Raw genomic sequence first — 27106 nt, 5'->3', positions numbered from 1 at the left:
ATCACTTGAAATATATGCTATATATAAAGTAAATGTTAATTTACCTCTTCAGATTTCTTCTTTAACTGTTTTTCAAACTTTTCCTTATTTCCTTCCAATTGATTCAAATGCAAGACAAGTTCTTCCTTACAAATTTCCAATGCTGAATCTAGTTGTCTAACCTAAGCAGGAAAAAAAGCAACAACAACAACAAAAAAAACCAACCAATTTACTCAATATTTTACATTGAGTACATTATCTCCTAATGTTACCTCATGGCTTCAAAGAGTGAATATACAGTCCTATTTAAAATATAAAATGCCATTATAGAAGATATTTACTGAGAAAACTAATTCTTCATTGCAAATGAGGAAACCAAAGAAAAAACCAGGGGATATAATCCTGAAGAATAAACAGAAGTTGGACAAGTTGAGAAGGGATTCCTAGAACAGGGAGTATGCTCAGAAACAAGGCCCTGTAAAAGGGAATGAGGAGAAGTTGGCAAGAGCTTAGGGTATAAGAAGATGAATTTGTAGGAAACGGTTATTTGGGAGCTACAACAGACAAGACAAACTGGGACCAACTGTCAAGAACCTGCAGGCCAAACACTCTAAAACCTTTTCTTTAAAAGGGAGTACTATTTAAGCTGACTTCTTAAGCCTCCTTGAATAGGAAAAATAGGAAAGTGAGTACAAACTAGCATACTGTTAATGATGCTTACGTGAGAATTCTTTTTTCTTGGAGACAAAGTCTTGCTCTGTCACCCATGCTGGAGTACAGTGGTGTGATCCTGGTTCACTCCAACCTCCACCTCCCAGGTTCAAGTGATTCTCCTGCCTCAGTCTCCTGAGTAGCTGGGATTACAGGTATGTACCACCACACCTGGCTGATTTTTGTATTTTTAGTAGCGACTGGGTTTTGCCATGTTGGCCAGGCTGGTCTTGAAATCCTATCCACCCGCCTTGGCTTCCCAAAGTGCTGGAATTACAGGCATGAGCCACAGTGACTGGCCTTAAGTTAGAATATTTTTAAATGCTGAAGTTACTAACAGAACTTGTTGTCAGCTAGGAAAAAAGGAGTGAAACCTTCTTTGCTTTGAAACTGTGAAAATATTTTCAGAAAGGCAGCAATTTAACTTGGTACGAGTGTTTATATAGTTGCCACTGCTTTACTACCTTAATACCAAAGAGCAACTCAAATTCGGTACTTTTAGTTCATGGCCCACATATTGCATACATGCTCCACATCCCATCTATTAATAAGATTCTTGTCTTGCTCCTCATTTTCTTTATTGTAAATCTGAGCTTCTCAATGGTGTTTTTCCTTTTAATGCTAATAATGTTCTAGTAGGCAGTCTTGAAAAAGTGAAAGAAATCTTAGATTTCTTAGCAGATGAAAAAAAGAAAAGCATTCCCTCTTGCAGATTCTATTCTACATCCTGAAATTATCTTTGCCACTCTTATTTCTAAGAAGGAAATCTTGTAAGAGACACAGTTTTTGAACACCCTTTTAGTCTGTGTATGAAACCAATAACAGCTAAAATATCTGTAACTCTGAATGGCTGTCTTTGTTAATAAACTCTTGCCTGAGTAATAATTTTTAATTAACATTTGTTTTGTGAAAATTATAAATACTTATAAATTCTCTTTTTTTATGAAAGAGAATAGGCATTGGGACTTGTATCATCCTTGACACAGAGAGAAAAATAAATAAAAATCTATGATTCAGTCAGAATATCACTACCTGATAGTTAACGTGTAATAACTCATTCAAGCAAGATTCATCATTTAGATATTAAAACCATTTATTATAAGGTTATTGAGGGACAGGACATTCGCATGGCCTCAAAGACTCAACCCAAAGTTTGTTTGCTAATTATCAATGAAAATATATGCCCTTAAAATAATGAGATCTGGCAGTTATCACCTTACATAAGGTATATCATCTTGAGTATCTCCTTAACTTTTGTGTCATCTTATTTGGTTCACTTTAGTCCCAGTTCTGGGGTATGGCTAGATATTGTGCAAATGTGATAAGCTTCTAGGTGATGCTGACGCTGCTAGTTCACAGACCATGCTTTGAATAGCAAGGCTATAAAGGACATTTTTAAGTAGCTAGGGAAATCATAGTATGGACAGTGTTGAATGATATTACTGAATTAATGTTGACTTTCTCTGTAGTGTAGTGGTGGTGTGGCCACATAGGAGAAATTTTCTGTTCATAGGAGAATCATACTAAGCATTAAAGGGGTAAAGCATTATGACATCAGTAACCTTCTCTCAGGTGGTTTGGGAAAAAGGAAGTAGGTTCGTAGGTATACCCATAAGCATGCATGCATGTGTATGTGTAGAGAGAGATAAAGTATACCTAGAATTTAACAGAGAGTGAATCTAGGTGAGGAGTACACTATTCTTTCAATATTTTGTGGGCCTGAAATTTTTAAAAATAAATTAGAAATTAATCAATTATAGCTAATAAACAATTAATAAAAACCCAAATCATCCACTACTATGCTGAATTTCTTATTTGAACAGAGTTTGAAAGTCTGAATCTCATACAGATAAACATCACAAGAATGTCTCCAAAAAGAAAAAAATAATTAACCAGGCATGTTGGAGCATGCCTGTCCTAGCTACTCAGGAGGCTGATGTGGGAGGATTACTTGAGCTCAGGAGTTCAAGGCTGCAGTGAGCTACTGTCATGCTACTACACTCCAGCCTAGGCAAATGAAGAGATTCTGTCTGTTAAAAAAAAAAAAGGAAATAAAGAAAAATAAATTAAAATATTAGCATACTAGCCTTGATCGTTTCTTCAGATACTTGATTCTGTAACGCTTTTAAAGCTTCATCTTTCTTCATATTTTCCTTTTCCATTTCCTGACAACATACAGATCAGTAAGAAAAATGTAAGTATGCAAATTATTAGCATTAGTAACAGACTGTTAACTGATGTGATTAGATTTAAAGGCAAGTTATAGAAACATAAAATATTAGTCAACTTCTAAATAGCACATTTATAAGGATGATTTTACCACTTTGCTTTCCGTCAACAGTCTATCTAGTGATTCAAGATGATGCTGTTTGCATATTATATCTTGTTGCAACATGGACATGGTCTTTTCTTGTTCTTTAAATTGTTGGTCCTTTTTCTCTAGTTGAGCTTCAAGCTAAACATGAAAACAGAATTTTCATATTAAATATTTTAAAATTTTGAAACATTTTAAATATTAAATACATGTGAAACTACAACTGAAATTATGTAATTTTTGTATTTTGCCAAATTGTCTTCAGCTTCTCTCTTTTTAAGGAAGAAATGAAATCACATGCCTATCTCTTCTCCCTTTCCTCCCTCACCCATGCTATGCTGAAATTAGTCTGTAGCATCCTCATACATGTTTTGTGTGCTTTTACAAAATATTCTTGAACAATATGTAGTTTTCCATCTTGAAGTTTTACATAGATATCAACACCTCCAAGTTTTGGCAATCTGCTTTTTCCAGTCAGTATTGTTATAGACATTCATCCATGTTGATATATGTGGATCTAGTTCATTTACTTTAATGTAAGTACATCATCCTATTGTAAAAATAAACTAAAGTGTCTACTCTTCTACTCAGGAACAGTTAGATATTACAACTATATACCATTACAATAATGCTATAATAATATCCTTTATATATGTCTCTTTATGTACATGTGTAAGAATTTCTCTAAAACAGACTACCTAGAAGTAGACTTCCTAGTTGTAGGATATGTACATTTCCAACTTCATTAGGTATTTTTCTTCAAAGTGCCCCATTAGAAATAAAAGAATTCTCATTCCTCACAACTTCACCAATAGTTGGTGTTGACACTGTCAAAAAGTTTGTGAAGACAAAATAGGAAATTACTGAGTATGTATGTATATATTATATAAACAGAAGTATAAAATTAATGTTTCATCTTTTGATCTATATCACACATACATACTCCCATATAATAAGAATATGACAGCAACAGGGTTAACTAAAAAATATTAAAATAGGCAGGGTGCAGGCTCATGCCTGTAATCTTAATACTTTGGGAAGCTGAGGCAGGTGGATCACTTCAGCACAGGAATGTGACACTAGCCTGGGCAACACAGCAAAACCCTGTTGCTACAAAAATTAGCTAGGTATGGCGGCATGTGCCTGTAGTCCCAACTACTTGGGAAGCTGAGGCAGGAGGATTGCCTGGCTTGGGAGGTTGAGGCTGTAGTGAGCCGTAATAGTGCCACTGCACTCTAGCCTGGGTGACAGTGCAAGACTCTGTCTCAAAAAATATTTATATATATTAAAAGAAAGGAACTCTGAAAACAATCAAACAACACACCAAAAATTAGAGGCCTTTAAAGCAACTTAAGATATTCTAGAAAAAGGGACATTTGCAAGTTAACCTTTCCAACATAAGGAAAAAAAAGGAATTTTGGAATTCTGAGTTCTATTAAACAAAGGAAAAAAATTTAAGGTATGGAGATAAAGTCCAATAGAAAAAAATCATTTAAAAGACTGTTTAGTAACTTCAGAAATTTCTCCAAAGACATGACTACATTAAAAGAAATTTTATTAGTAAAAAAGATTAAATTATGTTATAACTATAGATTTTCATAGGATCTGACTCATCAATTATCAGGGAGGTCCTTTGATAGACACATCTTGCCAATTCTCTGCAGGTCTTCAATATTTGACATTTCAAATATAATATCTTCCTAGAATTTCTGCCACTCTCATTAATCCTGATAGAATTCATCAGGAAAAAACTCAGTTGAAAAAAATTTTTTATCTTATAAATCAGTAATATCACTTTTGAGAGTCTATCATAAAATAATCTAAAATATGAAAAAATACTTTTATAAAATTTACAAAAATTTAGTCATTATTCTGAAAAACAGGAGTAACTCAAATGATAACCATCTGTGAAAATCAGCTACTAAAAATTATGTTTAAGTGTGTTTGTGGATATATGTGTACTATATACATATAAAACTGCAAAGATAGTGGGAAACTGGAAGATATATACCAGGATTTTAACAATAATTCTAGGTTGCAGGGTTTTTAAAAAATTAATTTATATACAGTACATGTTTTTTCTTTTTCTTCTGCTCTCCAAATGATGGCTTTTAACTTTTTCAGAATGTCACAGAAATGAACAGTAGATGGATGGTATAAAAATGGAGAGCTATACAGTATATAACATTTTGAAACTGGCTTTCTTTCACTTGGCATACCTTGGAGATTCACCCATATTTTTGCCTGTATCAACAAATTTCTTGTTATTACTGAGCAGTATTCCATTGTACAAAGGTACCATAGTTTGTTTATCTATTCACCAATTGAAGAACACTGGGTTGTTTCCAGTTATTGGCAATTATGAGAAATGCTACTACAAACATTTGCATATGAGTTTTAGTGTAAACTAAGTTTCATCTCTCTAGAATAAATATCTGGAATTAATGGGCCATATGCTAAGTGTATGTTTAACTTTATAAGAAAACATCAAATTGTTTTCTAGAGTAGTTGTACCATTTTGCATTTCTAGCAGTTTATGAGAATTCCAATTGATTTGCATCCTGGCCAACCTTTGCTATTCCTAGTCTCTGTCTCAGTGTTCTAAGAGGAATGTAGTGGTATTTCATTGTGCTTCCAAATTGCATTTCCCAAATGACCATGCATGTTTATCATATTTTCACATGCTTATTTCCTATTCATATATCATTTTTGGTGAAGTATCTGTTTAAATCTTTTGCCCATTTAAAAAACTGAGTTGTTTCCTTATTGATATATTTTGAGGGTTATATATACCGTGTAATAAATTGTTGGATATGTGATTCTCAAATATTTTCTCACACTCTAGCTTGTCTTTTCATTCTGTTAACAGTGTCTTTCACAGAACAAAAGTTTTGAATATTGATGAATTCCAGTTTATCTATTTTTTTCCTTTTAGTGTTTTTGGTGTCGTATCTGAGAACTCTAAGATCATGGAGATTTTCTCCATTTTTGTCTAACAGTTTCAGAATTTAAAAATTTTTATACTGAAACCAGAGACCCATTTTGAGTTAATTTTCATATAAGGTTTACATTGAGAATCCATCTTTCTGCATATGGATGCCAAACTGTTCCAGCACCACTGGTTGAAAGACTATCCATGGCTGGGAGAGGTGGCTCAGGCCTGTAATCCCAGCATTTTGGGAGGCCGAGGTGGGTGGATCATGAGGTCAGGAGTTTGAGACCAGCCTGGTCAATATGATGAAACCCCATCTCTAATAAAAATACAAAAAAATAGCCAGGTGTAGTGGCACACACCTGTAGTCCCAGCTACTCCAGAGGCTGAGACAGGAGAATAATTTTAACTTGGGAGGCAGAAGTTGTAGTGAGTTGAGATCACACCATTGCACTCCAGCCTGGGCGACAGAGTGAGACTCTCTTGAAAAGAGGGGAGGGGAGTGGAGGGGAGGGGACTTGTGTAACTGAAAAATGATGGGTACCTGGCCTTTAATCTGGGAATTTTTGATACTAATGACATCTGACAAATTAAGTCAAGGGAAGTGGTGAGTGACTATGGAACCTTGCTGGGGAAAACATGCTTCTTCCACAGTTCTTTTCAAATCACGGACCAGGAGATCCTCTGTGAGCCCATGCCATCAGGGCCTTGGGTCTGATATATAGTGCTGTGTGGAGTCTCAGCAGACCAGCCAGCCACTCTGGCACACACTTTGTGTGTGCCCCTAACCTCTATATAAAACCCAGGAGTTTTATATACTCCAGTCCTGGGATCCCTGCTAAGGTGGGAAATCCATCCATACATATCCCTTGGAAGGGGGCTGAATCCAGGGAGCCAAGCAGTGTCATTCTGTGGGCCCCACTTCCACTGGCATCTCACAAGGTAAGACCCAAGCCAATGGCAGAGAGCTGGAGTCTACCTGAGACCGAGTTGCCTGGGGGAGGGGTAGCTGCCATTTCTGCAGTTGGGTTGACTAGAGAACCAAGAGCAAACAAACCCCAAAGCTAGCAAAAGACAAGAAATAATCAAGATCAGAGATTAACTGAAGGAGACAGAGACATGAAAAATCCTACAATAAAAACTCAATGAATCCAGAAGCTTTTTTTTTTTTGAAAAAATTAAGAAAACAGACCACTAGCTTGACTAATAAAGAAGAAAAGAGAGAAGAATCAAACACACACAATCAGAAATAAGGGGGATATCACCACTGACTCCATAGAAATACAAACAACCACCAGAGGATACTTATAAACACCTCTATGAACATAAACTAGAAAATCTAAAATAAATGGATAAATTCCTGGACACAGACACCCTCCCAAGACTGAACCATGAAGAAATTTAATCTCTGAATAGACCAATAATGAGTTCTAAAATAAAGGCAGTTATAAATAGCCTACCAACCAAAAAAAAGCCCAAGACCAGACCAATGACAGCTGAACTCTACGAGAGGTACAAAGAAGAGTTGGTATCATTTCTACTGAAACCATTCCAAAAAATTGAAAAGGTGGGATTCCTCCCTAACTAGTTCTATGACGCCAGCATCATCCTGATACCAAAACCTGGCAGAGATACAACAAAAAGAGAAAACTTCAGGCCAGTATCCTTGATGAACGTCAATGCAAAAATCTTCAATAAAATACTGGCAAACCAAATCTAGCGGCACATCAAAAAGCTTATCCACCACAATCAAGTTGACTTCATCCTCAGGATGCAAGGTTGGTTCAACATACACAAATCAATAAATGTGATTCATCACATAAACAGAACTAAATCAAGAGTTTACAATGAACTTAAATTCACAAGAAAAAAACAAACAACCCCACTGAAAAGTGAGCAAACAATAAGTACAGACACTTCTCTAAAGAAGACATACATGTGGACAACAAACATACAAAAAAAAAAAAAGCTCAACATCGCTGATCATTCAAGAAATGCAAATTGAAACCACATTGAGATAACGTCTCAAAAAACAACAGACGATGGAGAGGTTACAGAGAAAAGCAACATTTTTACCACTGCTGATGGAAGTGTAAATTCGTTCAACCATTGTGGAAGACAGTGTGGTGTTTCCTCAAAGACCTAGAGGCAGAAATACAATTTGACCCAGCAATCCCATAACTGGGTATATACTCAAAGGAATGTAAATCATTCTATTATAAAGATACATGCATGTGTATGTTCCGTGCAGCACTATTCACAATAGCAAAGATATGGAATCAACCTAAATGCCCATCAATGGTAGGCTGGATAAATAAAATGTGGTACATACATACTATGGAGTACTATGTAGCCACAAAAAGGAATGAGATCATATCCTTTACAGTGACACAGATGGAGCTAGAAGCCACGATCCTCAGTAAACTAACACAGGAACGGAAAACCAAATACCACAGGTTCTCACTTATAAGTGGGAGATGAATGATGAGAACATATGAACACATGGGAGGAACAACACACACTGAGGCCTATCAGGGAGTGGGATGAGAGAGGGGGTGCATCAGGAAGAACAGCTAATGGATGCTAGGCTCAATACCTAAGTGATGGGATGCATGACCTGTGCAGCAAAACACCACGGCACACGTTTACCTATGTAACAAACCCGCACATGTACCCCTTAAGTTAAAAGCTGAAGAAAAAAAACCAAAATGTAGACACTAAGAATATAGGCCCTTTACCTCCCCCTTCACTCTGTAGACACTAAGAATATAGGCCCCTTACCCACCCCTTTACTCTGTAGACACCAAGAATATAGGCCCCTTACCTCCCCCTTTACTCTGTAGACACTAAGAATATAGGCCCTTTACCTCCCCCTTTACTCTGTAGACACTAAGAATATAGGCCCCTTACCCACCCCTTTACTCTGTAGACACTAAGAATATAGGCCCTTTACCTCCTCCTTTACTCTGTAGACACTAAGAATATAGGCCCCTTACCTCCCCCTTTACTCTGTAGACACTAAGAATATAGGCCCCTTACCTCCCCCTTTACTCTGTAGACACTAAGAATATAGGCCCCTTACCTCCCCCTTTACTCTGTAGACACTAAGAATATAGGCCCCTTACCTCCCCCTTTACTCTGTAGACACTAAGAATATAGGCCCCTTACCTCCCCCTTTACACTGTAGACACCAAGAATATAGGTCCCTAACCTCCCCCTTTACTCTGTAGACACTAAGAATATAGGCCCTTTACCTCTCCCTTTACTCTGTAGACACTAAGAATATAGGCCCTTTACCTCCCCTTTTACTCTGTAGACACTAAGAATATAGGCCCTTTACCTCTCCCTTTACTGTGTAGACACTAAGAATATAGGCCCCTTACCTCCCCCTTTACTCTGCAGACACTAAGAATATAGGCCCTTTACCTCCCCCTTTACTCTGTAGACACTAAGAATATAGGCCCCTTACCCACCCCTTTACTCTGTAGACACCAAGAATATAGGCCCCTTACCTCCCCCTTTACTCTGCAGACACTAAGAATATAGGCCCTTTACCTCTCCCTTTACTCTGTAGACACTATGAATATAGGCCCTTTACCTCCCCCTTTACTCTGTAGACACTAAGAATATAGGCCCCTTACCTCCCCCTTTACTCTGTAGACACTAACAATATAGGCCCCTTACCTCCCCCTTTACTCTGTAGACACCAAGAATATAGGCCCCTAACCTCCCCCTTAACTCTGTAGACACTAAGAATATAGGCCCTTTACCTCTCCCTTTACTCTGTAGACACTAAGAATATAGGCCCTTTACCTCCCCTTTAACTCTGTAGACACTAAGAATATAGGCCCCTTACCTCCCCCTTTACTCTGTAGACACTAAGAATATAGGCCCCTTACCTCCCCCTTTACTCTGTAGACACTAAGAATATAGGCCCTTTACCTCCCCCTTTACTCTGTAGACACTAAGAATATAGGCCCCTTATCTCCCCCTTTACTCTGTAGACACTAAGAATATAGGCCCCTTACCTCCCCCTTTACTCTGTAGACACTAAGAATATAGGCCCTTTACCTCCCCTTTTACTCTGTAGACACTAAGAATATAGGCCCTTTACCTCTCCCTTTACTCTGTAGACACTAAGAATATAGGCCCCTTACCTCCCCCTTTACTCTGTAGACACTAAGAATATAGGCCCTTTACCTCCCCCTTTACTCTGTAGACACTAAGAATATAGGCCCCTTATCTCCCCCTTTACTCTGTAGACACTAAGAATATAGGCCCTTTACCTCCCCCTTTACTCTGTAGACACTAAGAATATAGGCCCCTTACCCCCCGCTTTACTCTGTAGACACTAAGAATATAGGCCCCTTACCTCCCCCTTTACTCTGTAGACACTAAGAATATAGGCCCCTTACCCTCCCTTTACACTGTAGACACTAAGAATATAGGCCCTTTACCTCCCCCTTTATTCTGTAGACACTAAGAATATAGGCCCCTTACCCCTCCCTTTACTCTGTAGACACTAAGAATATAGGCCCTTTATCTCCCCCTTTACTCTGCAGACACTAAGAATATAGGCCCCTTACCCCTCCCTTTACTCTGTAGACACTAAGAATATAGGCCCTTTACCTCCCCCTTTACTCTGTAGACACTAAGAATATAGGCCCCTTACCTCCCCCTTTACTCTGTAGACACTAAGAATATAGGCCCCTTACATCCCCCTTTACTCTGTAGACACTAAGAATATAGGCCCTTTACCTCCCCCTTTACTCTGTAGACACTAAGAATATAGGCCCCTTACCCTCCCATTACTCTGTAGACACTAAGAATATAGGCCCTTTACCTCCTCCTTTACTCTGTAGACACTAAGAATATAGGCCCCTTACCTCCCCCTTTACTCTGTAGACACTAAGAATATAGGCCCCTTACCTCCCCCTTTACTCTGTAGACACCAAGAATATAGGCCCCTTACCTCCCCTTTTACTCTGTAGACACTAAGAATATAGGCCCTTTACCTCTCCCTTTACTCTGTAGACACTAAGAATATAGGCCCCTTACCTCCCCCTTTACTCTGTAGACACTAAGAATATAGGCCCCTTACCTCCCCCTTTACTCTGTAGACACTAAGAATATAGGCCCCTTACCTCCCCCTTTACTCTGTAGACACTAAGAATATAGGCCGTTTACCTCCCCTTTTACTCTGTAGACACTAAGAATATAGGCCCCTTACCTCCCCCTTTACTCTGTAGACCCTAAGAATATAGGCCCCTTACCTCCCCCTTTACTCTGTAGACACTAAGAATATAGGCCCTTTACCTCCCCCTTTACTCTGTAGACACTAAGAATATAGTTCCCTTACCTCCCCCTTTTCTCTGTAGACACTAAGAATATAGGCCCCTTACCTCCCCCTTTACTCTGTAGACACTAAGAATATAGGCCGTTTACCTCCCCTTTTACTCTGTAGACACTAAGAATATAGGCCCTTTACCTCTCCCTTTACTCTGTAGACACTAAGAATATAGGCCCCTTACCGCCTCCTTTACTCTGTAGACACTAAGAATATAGGCCCTTTACCTCCCCCTTTACTCTTTAGACACTAAGAATATAGGCCCCTTACCCACCCCTTTACTCTGTAGACACTAAGAATATAGGCCCTTTACCTCCCCCTTTACTCTGTAGACACTAAGAATATAGGCCCCTTACCTCCCCCTTTACTCTGCAGACACTAAGAATATAGGCCCCTTACCTCCCCCTTTACTCTGTAGACACCAAGAATATAGGCCCCTTACCTCCCCCTTTACTCTGTAGACACCAAGAATATAGGCCCCTTACCTCCCCCTTTACTCTGTAGACACCAAGAATATAGGCCCCTTACCTCCCCCTTTACTCTGTAGACACCAAGAATATAGGCCCCTTACCTCCCCCTTTACTCTGTAGACACTAAGAATATAGGCCCTTTACCTCCCCTTTTACTCTGTAGACACTAAGAATATAGGCCCTTTACCTCTCCCTTTACTCTGTAGACACTAAGAATATAGGCCCCTTACCTCCCCCTTTACTCTGTAGACACTAAGAATATAGACCCTTTACCTCCCCCTTTACTCTGTAGACACTAAGAATATAGGCCCCTTACCTCCCCCTTTACTCTGTAGACACTAAGAATATAGTTCCCTTACCTCCCCCTTTACTCTGTAGACACTAAGAATATAGGCCCCTTACCTCCCCCTTTACTCTGTAGACACTAAGAATATAGGCCGTTTACCTCCCCTTTTACTCTGTAGACACTAAGAATATAGGCCGCTTACCTCCCCCTTTACTCTGTAGACACTAAGAATATAGGCCCCTTACCTCCCCCTTTACTCTGTAGACACTAAGAATATAGGCCCCTTACCTCCCCCTTTACTCTGTAGACACTAAGAATATAGGCCCTTTACCTCCCCCTTTACTCTGTAGACCCCAAGAATATAGGCCCCTTACCTCCCCCTTTACTCTGTAGACACCAGGAATATAGGCCCCTTACCTCCCCCTTTACTCTGTAGACACTAAGAATATAGGCCCCTTACCTCCCCCTTTACTCTGTAGACACTAAGAATATAGGCCGTTTACCTCCCCTTTTACTCTGTAGACACTAAGAATATAGGCCCTTTACCTCTCCCTTTACTCTGTAGACACTAAGAATATAGGCCCCTTACCTCCCCCTTTACTCTGTAGACACTAAGAATATAGGCCGTTTACCTCCCCTTTTACTCTGTAGACACTAAGAATATAGGCCCTTTACCTCTCCCTTTACTCTGTAGACACTAAGAATATAGGCCCCTTACCTCCCCCTTTACTCTGTAGACACTAAGAATATAGGCCCTTTACCTCCCCCTTTACTCTGCAGACACTAAGAATATAGGCCCCTTACCCACCCCTTTACTCTGTAGACACTAAGAATATAGGCCCTTTACCTCCCCCTTTACTCTGTAGACACTAAGAATTTAGGCCCCTTACCTCCCCCTTTACTCTGTAGACACTAAGAATATAGGCCCCTTACCTCCCCCTTTACTCTGTAGACACTAAGAATATAGGCCCCTTACCTCCCCCTTCACTCTGTAGACACTAAGAATATAGGCCGTTTACCTCCCCTTTTACTCTGTAGACACTAAGAATATAGGCCCTTTACCTCTCCCTTTACTCTGTAGACACTAAGAATATAGGCCCCTTACCTCCCCCTTTACTCTGTAGACACTAAGAATATAGGCCCTTTACCTCCCCCTTTACTCTGCAGACACTAAGAATATAGGCCCCTTACCCACCCCTTTACTCTGTAGACACTAAGAATATAGGCCCTTTACCTCCCCCTTTACTCTGTAGACACTAAGAATTTAGGCCCCTTACCTCCCCCTTTACTCTGTAGACACTAAGAATATAGGCCCCTTACCCCCTGCTTTACTCTGTAGACACTAAGAATATAGGCCCCTTACCTCCCCCTTTACTCTGTAGACACTAAGAATATAGGCCCCTTACCTCCCCCTTTACTCTGTAAACACTAAGAATATAGGCCCCTTACCTCCCCCTTTACTCTGTAGACACTAAGAATATAGGCCCCTTACCTCCCCCTTTACTCTATAGACACTAAGAATATAGGCCCCTTACCTCCCCCTTTACTCTGCAGACACTAAGAATATAGGCCCCTTACCTCCCCCTTTACTCTGCAGACACTAAGAATATAGGCCCCTTACCTCCCCCTTTACTCTGTAGACACTAAGAATATAGGCCCCTTACCTCCCCCTTTACTCTGTAGACACTAAGAATATAGGCCCTTTACCTCCCCTTTTACTCTGTAGACACTAAGAATATAGGCCCTTTACCTCTCCCTTTACTCTGTAGACACTAAGAATATAGGCCCCTTACCTCCCCCTTTACTCTGTAGACACTAAGAATATAGGCCCCTTACCTCCCCCTTTACTCTGTAGACACTAAGAATATAGGCCCCTTACCTCCCCCTTTACTCTGTAGACACTAAGAATATAGGCCGTTTACCTCCCCTTTTACTCTGTAGACACTAAGAATATAGGCCCTTTACCTCTCCCTTTACTCTGTAGACACTAAGAATATAGGCCCCTTACCTCCCCCTTTACTCTGTAGACACTAAGAATATAGGCCCTTTACCTCCCCCTTTACTCTGTAGACACTAAGAATATAGGCCCCTTACCTCCCCCTTTACTCTGTAGACACTAAGAATATAGGCCCCTTACCTCCCCCTTTACTCTGTAGACACTAAGAATATAGGCCCTTTACCTCCCCCTTTACTCTGTAGACACTAAGAATATAGGCCCCTTATCTCCCCCTTTACTCTGTAGACACTAAGAATATAGGCCCTTTACCTCCCCCTTTACTCTGTAGACACTAAGAATATAGGCCCCTTACCCCCCGCTTTACTCTGTAGACACTAAGAATATAGGCCCCTTACCTCCCCCTTTACTCTGTAGACACTAAGAATATAGGCCCCTTACCCTCCCTTTACTCTGTAGACACTAAGAATATAGGCCTTTACCTCCCCCTTTATTCTGTAGACACTAAGAATATAGGCCCCTTACCCCTCCCTTTACTCTGTAGACACTAAGAATATAGGCCCTTTATCTCCCCCTTTACTCTGCAGACACTAAGAATATAGGCCCCTTACCCCTCCCTTTACTCTGTAGACACTAAGAATATAGGCCCTTTACCTCCCCCTTTACTCTGTAGACATTAAGAATATAGGCCCCTTACCTCCCCCTTTACTCTGTAGACACTAAGAATATAGGCCCCTTACCCTCCCTTTACTCTGTAGACACTAAGAATATAGGCCCTTTACCTCCCCCTTTACTCTGTAGACACTAAGAATATAGGCCCCTTACCCTCCCTTTACTCTGTAGACACTAAGAATATAGGCCCTTTACCTCCCCCTTTACTCTGTAGACACTAAGAATATAGGCCCCTTACCCTCCCTTTACTCTGTAGACACTAAGAATATAGGCCCCTTACCCCTCCCTTTACTCTGTAGACACTAAGAATATAGGCCCCTTACCTCCCCCTTTACTCTGTAGACACTAAGAATATAGGCCCCTTACCCACCCCTTTACTCTGTAGACACTAAGAATATAGGCCCCTTACCCCTCCCTTTACTCTGTAGACACTAAGAATATAGGCCCCTTACCTCCCCCTTTACTTTGTAGACACTAAGAATATAGGCCGTTTATCTCCCCCTTTACTCTGTAGACACTAAGAATATAGGCCCCTTACCTCCCCCTTTACTCTGTAGACACTAAGAATATAGGCCTCTTACCTCCCCCTTTACTCTGTAGACACTAAGAATATAGGCCCCTTACCCCTCCCTTTACTCTGTAGACACTAAGAATATAGGCCCGTTACTTCCCCTTTACTCTGTAGACACTAAGAATATAGGCCCCTTACCTCCCACTTTACTCTGTAGACACTAAGAATATAGGCCCTTTACCTCCCCCTTTACTCTGTAGACACTAAGAATATAGGCCCCTTACCTCCCCCTTTACTCTGTAGACACTAAGAATATAGGCCCCTTACCTCCCCCTTTACTCTGTAGACACTAAGAATATAGGCCCCTTACCTCCCCCTTTACTCTGTAGACACTAAGAATATAGGCCCCTTACCTTCCCCTTTACTCTGTAGACACTAAGAATATAGGCCCCTTACCTCCCCCTTTACTCTGTAGACACTAAGAATATAGGCCCTTTACCTCCCCCTTTACTCTGTAGACACTAAGAATATAGGCCCCTTACCTCCCCCTTTACTCTGTAGACACTAAGAATATAGGCCCCTTACCTCCCCCTTTACTCTGTAGACACTAAGAATATAGGCCCCTTACCTCCCCCTTTACTCTGTAGACACTAAGAATATAGGCCCCTTACCTCCCCCTTTACTCTGTAGACACTAAGAATATAGGCCCCTTACCTCCCCCTTTACTCTGTAGACACTAAGAATATGGGCCCTTTACCTCCCCCTTTACTCTGTAGACACTAAGAATATGGGCCCCTTACCTCCCCCTTACTCTGTAGACACTAAGAATATGGGCCCCTTACCTCCCCCTTTACTCTGTAGACACTAAGAATATGGGCCCCTTACCTCCCCCTTTACTCTGTAGACACTAAGAATATAGGCCCCTTACCTCCCCCTTTACTCTGAAGACACTAAGAATATAGGCCCCTTACCTCCCCCTTTACTCTGTAGACACCAAGAATATAGGCCCCTTACCTCCCCCTTTACTCTGTAGACACCAAGAATATAGGCCCCTTACCTCCCCCTTTACTCTGTAGACACTAAGAATATAGGCCCCTTACCTCCCCCTTTACTCTGTAGACACTAAGAATATAGGCCCTTACCTCCCCCTTTACTCTGTAGACACTAAGAATATAGTTCCCTTACCTCCCCCTTTACTCTGTAGACACTAAGAATATAGTTCCCTTACCTCCCCCTTTACTCTGTAGACACTAAGAATATAGGCCCCTTACCTCCCCCTTTACTCTGTAGACACTAAGAATATAGGCCCCTTACCTCCCCCTTTACTCTGTAGACACCAAGAATATAGGCCCCTTATCTCCCCCTTTACTCTGTAGACACTAAGAATATAGTCCCCTTACCTCCCCCTTTACTCTGTAGACACTAAGAATATAGGCCGTTTACCTCCCCTTTTACTCTGTAGACACTAAGAATATAGGCCCCTTACCTCCCCCTTTACTCTGTAGACACTAAGAATATAGGCCCTTTACCTCTCCCTTTACTCTGTAGACACTAAGAATATAGGCCCCTTACCTCCTCCTTTACTCTGTAGACACTAAGAATATAGGCCCTTTACCTCCCCCTTTACTCTGTAGACACTAAGAATATAGGCCGTTTACCTCCCCTTTTACTCTGTAGACACTAAGAATATAGGCCCTTTACCTCTCCCTTTACTCTGTAGACACTAAGAATATAGGCCCCTTACCTCCTCCTTTACTCTGTAGACACTAAGAATATAGGCCCTTTACCTCCCCCTTTCCTCTGTAGACACTAAGAATATAGGCCCCTTACCCACCCCTTTACTCTGTAGACACTAAGAATATAGGCCCTTTACCTCCCCCTTTACTCTGTAGACACTAAGAATATAGGCCCCTTACCTCCCCCTTTACTCTGTAGACACTAAGAATATAGGCCGTTTACCTCCCCTTTTACTCTGTAGACACTAAGAATATAGGCCCTTTACCTCTCCCTTTACTCTGTAGACACTAAGAATATAGGCCCCTTACCTCCTCCTTTACTCTGTAGACACTAAGAATATAGGCCCCTTACCTCCCCCTTTACTCTGTAGACACTAAGAATATAGGCCGTTTACCTCCCCTTTTACTCTGTAGACACTAAGAATATAGGCCCTTTACCTCCCCCTTTACTCTGTAGACACTAAGAATATAGGCCCCTTACCCACCCCTTTACTCTGGAGACACTAAGAATATAGGCCCTTTACCTCCCCCTTTACTCTGTAGACACTAAGAATATAGGCCCCTTACCTCCCCCTTTACTCTGCAGACACTAAGAATATAGGCCCCTTACCTCCCCCTTTACTCTGTAGACACTAAGAATATAGGCCCCTTACCTCCCCCTTTACTCTGTAGACACCAAGAATATAGGCCCCTTACCTCCCCCTTTACTCTGTAGACACCAAGAATATAGGCCCCTTACCTCCCCCTTTACTCTGTAGACACCAAGAATATAGGCCCCTTACCTCCCCCTTTACTCTGTAGACACTAAGAATATAGGCCCTTTACCTCTCCCTTTACTCTGTAGACACTAAGAATATAGGTCTCTTACCTCCCCCTTTACTCTGTAGACACTAAGAATATAGGCCCCTTACCTCCCCCTTTACTCTGTAGACACTAAGAATATAGGCCCCTTACCTCCCCCTTTACTCTGTAGACACTAAGAATATAGGCCCTTTACCTCCCCTTTTACTATGTAGACACTAAGAATATAGGCCCTTTACCTCTCCCTTTACTCTGTAGACACTAAGAATATAGGCGCCTTACCTCCCCCTTTACTCTGTAGACACTAAGAATATAGGCCCTTTACCTCCCCCTTTACTCTGTAGACACTAAGAATATAGGCCCCTTACCTCCCCCTTTACTCTGTAGACACTAAGAATATAGGCCCCTTACCTCCCCCTTTACTCTGTAGACACTAAGAATATAGGCCCTTTACCTCCCCTTTTACTCTGTAGACACTAAGAATATAGGCCCTTTACCTCTCCCTTTACTCTGTAGACACTAAGAATATAGGCCCCTTACCTCCCCCTTTACTCTGTAGACACTAAGAATATAGGCCCCTTACCTCCCCCTTTACTCTGTAGACACTAAGAATATAGGCCCTTTACCTCCCCTTTTACTCTGTAGACACTAAGAATATAGGCCCCTTACGTCTCCCTTTACTCTGTAGACACTAAGAATATAGGCCCCTTACCTCCCCCTTTACTCTGTAGACCCTAAGAATATAGGCACTTTACCTCCCCCTTTACTCTGTAGACACTAAGAATATAGGCCCCTTACCTCCCCCTTTACTTTGTAGTTGTCACATGGAATACATCAACATCCTCACCAGTACATTTTATAAATTTCTTCTTTCAACTCCCATAGATATAATAAAAATCCTATATTTCCCAAATATTTACTGTTTTTGCGGCTCTTCCTTTATTCCTGAGGTCCCAAGTTACCCACAGGTATTAGTTTTTTTTTTTTTTTTTCCCGTGAGGAACTTTCTTTAGCACTTCTTTTAGAACAAGTCTGCTGCTGACAAATTCTCTATGATGTCCTTCATCTAAGAATGTCTTTATTTGACCTTCATTCCTAGAGAATATTTTTGCTGGATATAAAATAGACAGTTTTTTTCTCTTTCAGGATTTAAAAAATGTTGTTCTGTCTTCTTACATCCATACTTTTTGATGAGAAATCTGCAGTAATTTTAACATTTGTTCCCTTAAATGCAGTGTCATTTATCTCTTGTTGCTTTCAAAGTTTTTCGTTTTAGTTTTTGGCAAGGATTTTGACGTGTCTAGAAGTAGTTTTCTTCGACGTTATCCTCTTAGATTTTCTTCTTTTTTTTTATTTTGTTGATTTTCTTAAATTTGTAAGTTTAGTTCCTTCATCAAATTTGTAAAATTTTCAGACATTATTCCTTCAAATATTTTCCTGTGCTTATCTCATTCTCTCCTTTGACTCTGAAGACAAGAATATCAGACCTTCTGATAGATCCTTCCCCATATGTGCATGAGGCTTTGCTCAATTTTTTTTATAAATCTTTTTATTTCTTGGAAAGAAACATTTTTTCTCTGTTGCTCAGACTGAGTAATATCTATTAATCTAGATTCAAGTTCACTGTCTTTTTCCTCTTGTCTATTCCGTTCTCTGTTAAGCCCATCCAAATCACAGCAGCCCCCGTCGTATTTGTGGTTTCACTTTCCACAGTTCAGCTACCTACAGTCAACTCTGGTCTGAAAATATTAAATGGAAAATTCCACGAATAAACAATTCATACGTTTTGAATTCCATGCTGTTCTGAGAGTGTGATGAAATCTCATGACGCCCCACTATGTCCAGCTCTGAACAAGAATGATCCATTTTCCAGCATAAATCCATGCTGTATAAGCTACCTGCTTGTTAGTCTCTTGGTAGCCATCTTGGTTATCAGATCAACTGCTACGGTATCATAGTGCTCTGTTCAAGAAACTCTTAATTTACTTAATAATGGCCCCAAAGCAAAAGAGTAGTGATGCTATCAATTTGGATACATCAAAGAGAAGACATAGCACGCTTCCTTTAAGTGAAAAGGTGAAGGTTCTTGACCTAATAAGGAAAGAAAAAAACTGCATGCTGAAGTTGCTAAGATCTACAATAAGAACAAATCTATCCATGAAACTGTGAAGAAAGAAAAATAAATTCATGCAAGTATGGCAGTTGCACCTCACACTACAAAAATTACAATCACAATGCATAAGTGTTTAGGTAAAATAGAAAAGGCATTAAATTTGTAGGTAGAAGACATTAACAGAAAACATGTTGCAACTGACTACAATGTGTTACACCATAAAATATTGAGTATATATTAAGACTTCAGCAAGGATCCTCTGAAACAAGTGATACCAAGTCATTTACTGCAAATAAGGGATGATTACACAGATTCAAGAACAGGTTTAGACTGAAAAATATTAAAATTACTGGAGAAGCTGTGTCTGTTCATGAGGCAGCTGCTGCCACATTTCCAGCAGAGATGAAGAAGCTGACTAAGGAGAAAGGATCCATCCAAAGCAAGTCTTCAACAGGAGTGAAACTACGCTGTTCTAAAAGAAGATGACCCATAGAACCTACAATCATAAAAGTGCAAAGGAGGCACTAGGGCATGAGAGAGAACACACTTTTATAAGAACAAGTTTTCACATAACTTTTATGACAGTATTTTGTTATAATTGTTCTATTTTATTAGTAGTTATTGTTTCTAATCTCTTACTGTGCCTAAAATTAAGCTTTATAATAGGTATGTATATATATAGGAAAAAAAATATAGGATTCAATACTGTCTATGGTTTCAGGCAGCCAATGAAGGTCTTGGAATGTACCTCCCATGGATAAACGGAGACTACTGTATTTATTTTTTTTTCTTTTACTTAGTCTTGCATTTTTGGTCTTACATTTTTTTTTCTACATTAAGCCAAGGTCAAGAGTGCTTCTATTATTTTGCTTTTTCCTCTCAATCAATCTTCAAGCAACTGATATTTTTAGGGAAATGGAGACTACAGAATTACTCTTACTTTAATAATGTCAAAAATAATGATTACAGCTGAAACAGAAGGCATACTTTATTTGTTTAAAGCACTGAAAAATTATTCAGAAAGACTGGGATCCTAATTACAGCTATTGCCACTAACTTTTGTGTGTCTTTGTGTCCTCATCTACAAAATAAAAAGTGCTAGGCTAGTAATGTTAAAGTTTCTTTTCAGTACTCATATTCTAAATATGTATTACTTACTCTTTCAATCTGCTTTTCCATTTCTTTATGCTGTTCCAAGTGAATTTTCTTTGCTTTTTCAAAGGCTAAACAAATTTTCTCATGCTCAGTATTGATATTGGTTTCTAGACTTCTTATCTTTTCATTCTTTTCCTAGAAACACAAAACACTTTAAAAGAGTGTAATTGATTTGAAAGGCTAAGGCAGGTAGATCGCTTGAGCCAAGGAGTTCAAGACCAGCCTGGGCAACATGGCAAAGACCCCATTTCACAAAAAACACAAAAAATTAGCTAGGTAGGTGTGGTGGCATGCGCCTGTGGTCATAGCTTCTGGGGAGGCTCAGGTGGGAGCCTTGGAGGCCAAGGCTGTAGTGAGCCATGATTGTGCCACTGCACTGCAGCCTGAACGACGGAGTGAGACTTTGTCTCAAAAAAAGTATAACTGAAAAGCAGTTTTAAATAAAAGTACATTAGTCAAGCATTAAATATGTCATAATGCATTCTTCAAAGACCACAGTAGTTTATACTTCAAACTTTAACAAAATAGTTAAAAGTATTTTATCGAGATGAGAAGATTAAACTATTTTAAATATGAAGAAGCATATTGAAGAACTACCATTACCTTCAATTCTATTAGGACAAAAATGAGAAAACCTGAGTAACGTCTGCCACATATGAGCCTATGAACTTAAACTATAAACAAGCACGATCAGAAGAATTTAGGAGAATTTATACTTTCCTATATGGTATTTAATAATAACAATGCTAAAACAAATACGCTGCCACAAATTAAGTGCTTAAAAGTCAAAGTAAATTTGTAATAACAAAGATAAGTTTTACCACAAGCTCCTGTTCTAGTTCTGCATTTTTTGCAGCAACAGAGGAATAAGCAACTATTTTTTCTTCCAGCTGTTTCTCAAGAGTTAAAAGTTGAGAACATTTCTTTGTCATCTGAAAACACATTGAAATAAATGTAAAATTATTTTTAAAGGTAATGCCTTTGCATCCTAAAATCAAACACCTGCTCCTCTTTTCAAAGTTCAAATACATTTTGTCTAGATAAATTGGGCAAACTTACAGTTACAAACATTTAGGATGCAAAGCGAATAACTTTTTAATCTACATAATTATAAGTACTTAAAAAAACCCAACAATTTAGAAGAAAAACAAATAGTGAAAACAAAGAATCACTTCTAATATCTATGTAAAATATAAGTAATTTAATTCAGACCCCTATATCCAAAAAGGACAATACCCTAATCTAATTTTTTTTTTTTTTTTTTTTTTTTTGAGACGGAGTTTCGCTCTTGATACCCAGGCTGGAGTGCAATGGCGCGATCTCGGCTCACCGCAACCTCCACCTCCTGGGTTCAGGCAATTCTCCTGCCTCAGCCTCCTGAGTAGCTGCGATTACAGGCACACGCCACCATGCCCAGCTAATTTTTTGTATTAGTAGAGACGGGGTTTCACCATGTTGACCAGGATGGTCTCGATCTCTTGACCTCGTGATCCACCCGCCTCAGCCTCCCAACGCCTAATCTAATTTTTTAAGTAGCTGTTAAAGACTGAAATAAGTATAGTAGAATGTTATCAGCAGTTATTTCTGGTGGTAGAATTATCAATGGTTCATTTTCTTCTTTTTCCCTTTTATATTAACAAGCCTGTGCAATTTTTGTAATTTAAAAAAGTTATTAATCCCAATATTTCGCAATTTCCTAAGTAAACTGGTAGCTATAATTGTAGACTGTCTAAAGCTCCATCTCCATTATTAACACAAGTTCCTATCTTACAGCTCTTTTCCTCAGCCTTGACTATAGACTTTTAGCTGAGAAAGCAGGTATTTAAAAAGTATACCTATAGATGACTGCAGCCTCTGGTTTGAAGGCTGAGCAGAAGATACACACATGTAGTCCTGGGCACCCTTATCCTAATGAGACACCCTCATTCTGTCCTTAGTGAAAATGAAGACAAGATATTCACAAACCACTCATTATCCCCTTTTCAGAATGTAATTCCTTGTGTATTTGTATCAGTTTTACATGCGGTTGTTTAAAAATACAGATTCGTTAAACAGTAGAAACATACAAAAAATAAAACTACAGATTTTAGCTAGGTGTGGTGGCTCACACCTGTAATCCCAGCATTTTGGGCTACTGAGATGGGGATTGCCTGAGACCAGGAGTTCGAGACCAGCCTGGGCAACACAGTGAAACTGTCTCTAAGAAAAAAAAAAAAAAAAAAAAATAGCTGGACATAGTGACACATGCCTGCAGTCCCAGCTACTTGGAAGACTAAGGTAGGAGAATGGCTTCAGCCCAGTTCAAACTTACAGTGAGATATGATCACAACACTACTCCAGACTGGGCAAGAGAACAAGATCCTGTCTCTAACAAAAAAAAAAAAAGAAAAAGGAAGAAAAAAGCAGACTCTTGTGCCCATATATATTGAATCAGACTTGCTGGAACAGAACCCAGAAATACGCATATTAAACAGGCTTCCTAGAAAGTTTGGGGTTTGCTAAAATTTTAAACCCTTTGTTATCACTCCTTTTCTTCCAACTGCATAATCCAAAGCTTTTACTTGTAAATGTATATTAACTATATTAATGTATGCTATGGAAGAAATAATAGGCTGCAATGCAATATTATTTCGACCAAATTTGAGATCTTTTACCCACTACAGAGTTTTTCCTACTTTTAACATAAGTTAAAACACAAAGGTTTCCAAATACAATTTTAAAATTTATAACTTACATGGTACCATTTTTTAAAAACTTTAAATACGTGTGTAAACATAAAATGTTTATAAAACCCTAAAATAATACCCTTTGCTCTAGCTCATAAGTTAATACATATATCCAGCTAATTCCAAGCTTACTTCACTTTCCAGTTTGCTGGAGTTCGAAGCTTTCTCTAGTAGCTCCTCTTGAATCAGCTGAAACTGACTAGTTCTGTGAGCCATGTTAACCCTCAAATCAGAGTTTTCAGCTTCTATTTGTATCAGTTTAGTACGTAGTTCTTCTATTCCAGTAACAAGTCTTTGCCTTTCTTTTTCATATTGCTTGTTCACAGTATGTTGATTTTGATCTTTTATACTTTCCACTAATACACATAAAAGGAAAATTGTTCTGAATAAGACTTCAAGAATAAAAACCTAAATAGTTGAAAGACTTAATCATAAACAAAGTTCAGTTTCTGATCTAAAGAATACTAAAATGAACAGAGAATAAGACACTCAATAATGAAATCAAAGAATAAGTAAAGTACTTTCTAAATTAAATACATAACAAAGAGGAAAAGAGTTCTGAATCACTCACTTTTCTAGATAGCTAAGACTATTCCTTTGTACCAGAGATGTTAAGAGTCTTTCTCTGCCTTTTAAATTCCAATTTTTAATAGAAATCACTGTAAAAAAAAATTTTTTTAAGTTGCCCTGTTTTCTTAAACTGAAGATAATCATAAAATTTATTTGGACAATTGGAGATCATTAAGAACATTTTTATGTACTACATATATAGATGCAGGTTCAAAAGCTACAAAGAGCGAATCCTTCCTGACCCCACTGTCTCTCTTCAAACTAGCTGATGAGAATTCAGTGATGCTTTTAAAAAAACTACTGAGCGTAGCCAGGCACAGTGGCATGCACCTGTAATCTGAGCTATCCCCAGGCTGAGGTGGGAGGATCACTTGAGCCCAGGAATTCAAGACCATCCTGGGCAACATAGCAAGATCCTGTCTCAAAAAAACTACTGAGCGTTATCAGAAGTAGTTGTTTGACCATGATCCTTCTCCACTATAAACATATACATCTCTCACTCCAAGGTAAGTAAGCCTTCAGGAGTGCTTTTAAAAAGCATAATATAGATGATTATATGAGAACACATATAGATGTAGAAACAAGAAAAGATACACTTTGCCTTCAAGATTTGCATAAGTAGCCATTTCTAATAAATTCTCTACATCCATAATATTTCACTTTCTAGGCTATCTACCTTTTATTGGCTCCGTTCTTGAGGTAAGAGAATCTATAACATATTATATTTATTACCACCTCTAATTACTACTATTCCCAATTTGGAACATTCACCAAGATAGATCACATGCCGGCCAATAAACCAAGTCTCAAAACACTCTTAAAAATTAAGTCCTAGCCAGGCACGGTGGCTCACGCCTGTAATCCCAGAACTTTGGGAGGCTGAGGCAGGCGGGTCACAAGGTCAGGGGTTTGAGACCAGCTTGACCAACATGGTGAAACCCCATCTCTCCTTAAAAATACAAAAATTAGCCAGGCGTGGTGGTGCACACCTGTAATCCCAGCTACTTAGGAGGCTGAGGCAGGAGAGTTGCTTGAACCCAGGAGGCGGAGGTTGTGTTGAGCCGAGAGTGCACCACTGCACTCCAGCCCGGGCAACAGAGCAAGACTTCATCTCAAAAAAAAAGAAAAAGAAAAAAGAAAAAAAATGAAGTCCTAATCTGATCATCACTAATGACACAAAAATATCTGGAAAAACCTCCAAATATTTAGAAATAAAACACACATAGCATGAGTCAAACAGAAAATCATAAGAGATAACTATATTTTGAACTGAATGAAAATGAAAATACAACACATTTTAAAAAGTGGTGGAATATAGCCAAAGCACTGCTTAAGGGGAAGTTTCTATCCTTAAATACCTAGACGAGAAAAGAAAACTGGTCTAAGATCAATAATCTAAACTGTTACTTTAAGAAAAGGTGTTTATGTTTTTGTTTCATAGAAAAAAGAAGAGAAAATTAAACCTAAAAATAAACTGGGTAGGAGTACAAGGGATCTTGATGGAAATGTCTTACGTCTTGATTGTGGTGATGGTAACAAGAGTTAAACATTAAAACACAAACACCTGACAAAACTTATCAAACTTTATATTAAAATTGGTGCATCTTAATTGCAAAGGTCCCCAACCCCTGGGCCACAAACTGGTACCAGTCCATGGCCTATTAGGAACCAGGCCACATAGCACAAGGTGAGTGGTGGGCAAATCAGCAAAGCTTCATCTGTATTTACACCCACTCCCAATTGCTCACATTACTGCTTGAGCTCTACCTCCTGTTAGATTCGCGGCAGCATCAGATTCTCATAGGAACACAAATCCTATTATGAACTGCACATGCACAGGATCGAGATCGCACTCTCCTTATGAGAATCTCCTGCCATAAGGAGTGTGGCATAAGATGATCTGTCACTGTTTCCCACGACCCCGAGACGGAACCGTCTAGTCGCAGGCAATCAAGGTCAGGGGTCCCACTGATTCTATATTACAATGAGTTGTATAATTATTTCGTCATATATTACAATGTAATAATAATATAAAGTACACAACAAATGTCATGCATTTGAATCATCCTGAAACCACCCCTGCCCCCACCCCTGGCCCATGGAAAAATGGTCTTCCACAAAATCAGGCCCTGGTGCCAAAAAGGTTGGGGACCACTGTCTTATTGGATGTCAATTTTACTTCACTAAACAATAATACAAAGTCTAATAATTCTTAAGTAACTTTTGCTATCTTATCATACCGCAACTAGTAACAGATTATCCTAAGTATGTTTGATAATAGAAACCAAACAGCTGATAAATCTGTTCTTTAAAAACTATCATCTGAGAACACATGGACACATAGAGGGGAACAACACACACTGGGGTCTATCAGAGGGTGGAGGGTGGAAGGAGGGAGTGGATTAGGAAAAATAATTAAGGGGTACTAGGCTTAATACTTGGGTGATGAAATAATCTGTAAAACAAACTTCCAGGCCACAAGCTTACCTATGTAACAAATCTGCACATGTATCCCTGAACTTAAGTTAAATCTAAAATAAAGTTTCTTAAAAAACACTATCATCCAAAACTCTGAATATAATTTATTAAAATAACACAATATAATATACTTACCTACTTGATGACCACCTAGCTTTACAGGTTCTGTTTCTAAACTAGTTAATTTGCTACTTTCTTGGCTGTCATTACAAGTAATAAGACTCTGAGATAACTGATTTGCAGTCAGGTTTGCATGAAGCTTTTGAATTTCTGCCTCTTTCATTGCAAGCTTAATCCTGGCACAAAAGAAAAGTGAAAAATTATTAAAAGATTCTATAAAAATATCTCATA

General features: G+C 39.1%; 1 protein-coding gene across 12 annotated transcripts in view; it reads right to left on the bottom strand.

Moving 5' to 3' along the window:
* Window positions 1-27106, bottom strand: part of CCDC18 (coiled-coil domain containing 18) — a 139726-nt gene that overhangs the window by 74642 nt on the left and 37978 nt on the right. For 10 of the 12 annotated variants that reach the window (XR_010340662.1, XR_010340663.1, XR_010340664.1 and 7 more), the window contains 7 exons: window positions 26891-27051; window positions 23840-24063; window positions 21803-21913; window positions 20985-21116; window positions 3011-3145; window positions 2778-2855; window positions 45-161 (listed from right to left, as the gene is read on the bottom strand). Coding sequence is in view for 9 of the 12 variants with exons in the window: in XM_064371145.1 (XP_064227215.1) it covers window positions 45-161; window positions 2778-2855; window positions 3011-3145; window positions 20985-21116; window positions 21803-21913; window positions 23840-24063; window positions 26891-27051 (958 nt within the window). In the remaining 3 variants the exon portion in view is untranslated. The remainder of the gene's footprint in view (window positions 1-44; window positions 162-2777; window positions 2856-3010; window positions 3146-20984; window positions 21117-21802; window positions 21914-23839; window positions 24064-26890; window positions 27052-27106) is intronic. The other 2 variants (XM_064371149.1, XM_064371154.1) reach the window with 2 other exon arrangements.

Source organism: Aotus nancymaae, unplaced genomic scaffold (assembly GCF_030222135.1).
Source record: "Aotus nancymaae isolate 86718 unplaced genomic scaffold, 86718_ANA_hifiasm-v0.15.2.pri h1tg000122l, whole genome shotgun sequence".
Taxonomy (NCBI): Eukaryota; Metazoa; Chordata; class Mammalia; order Primates; family Aotidae; genus Aotus; species Aotus nancymaae.
This window is presented reverse-complemented; position numbering and strand designations above follow the sequence as displayed.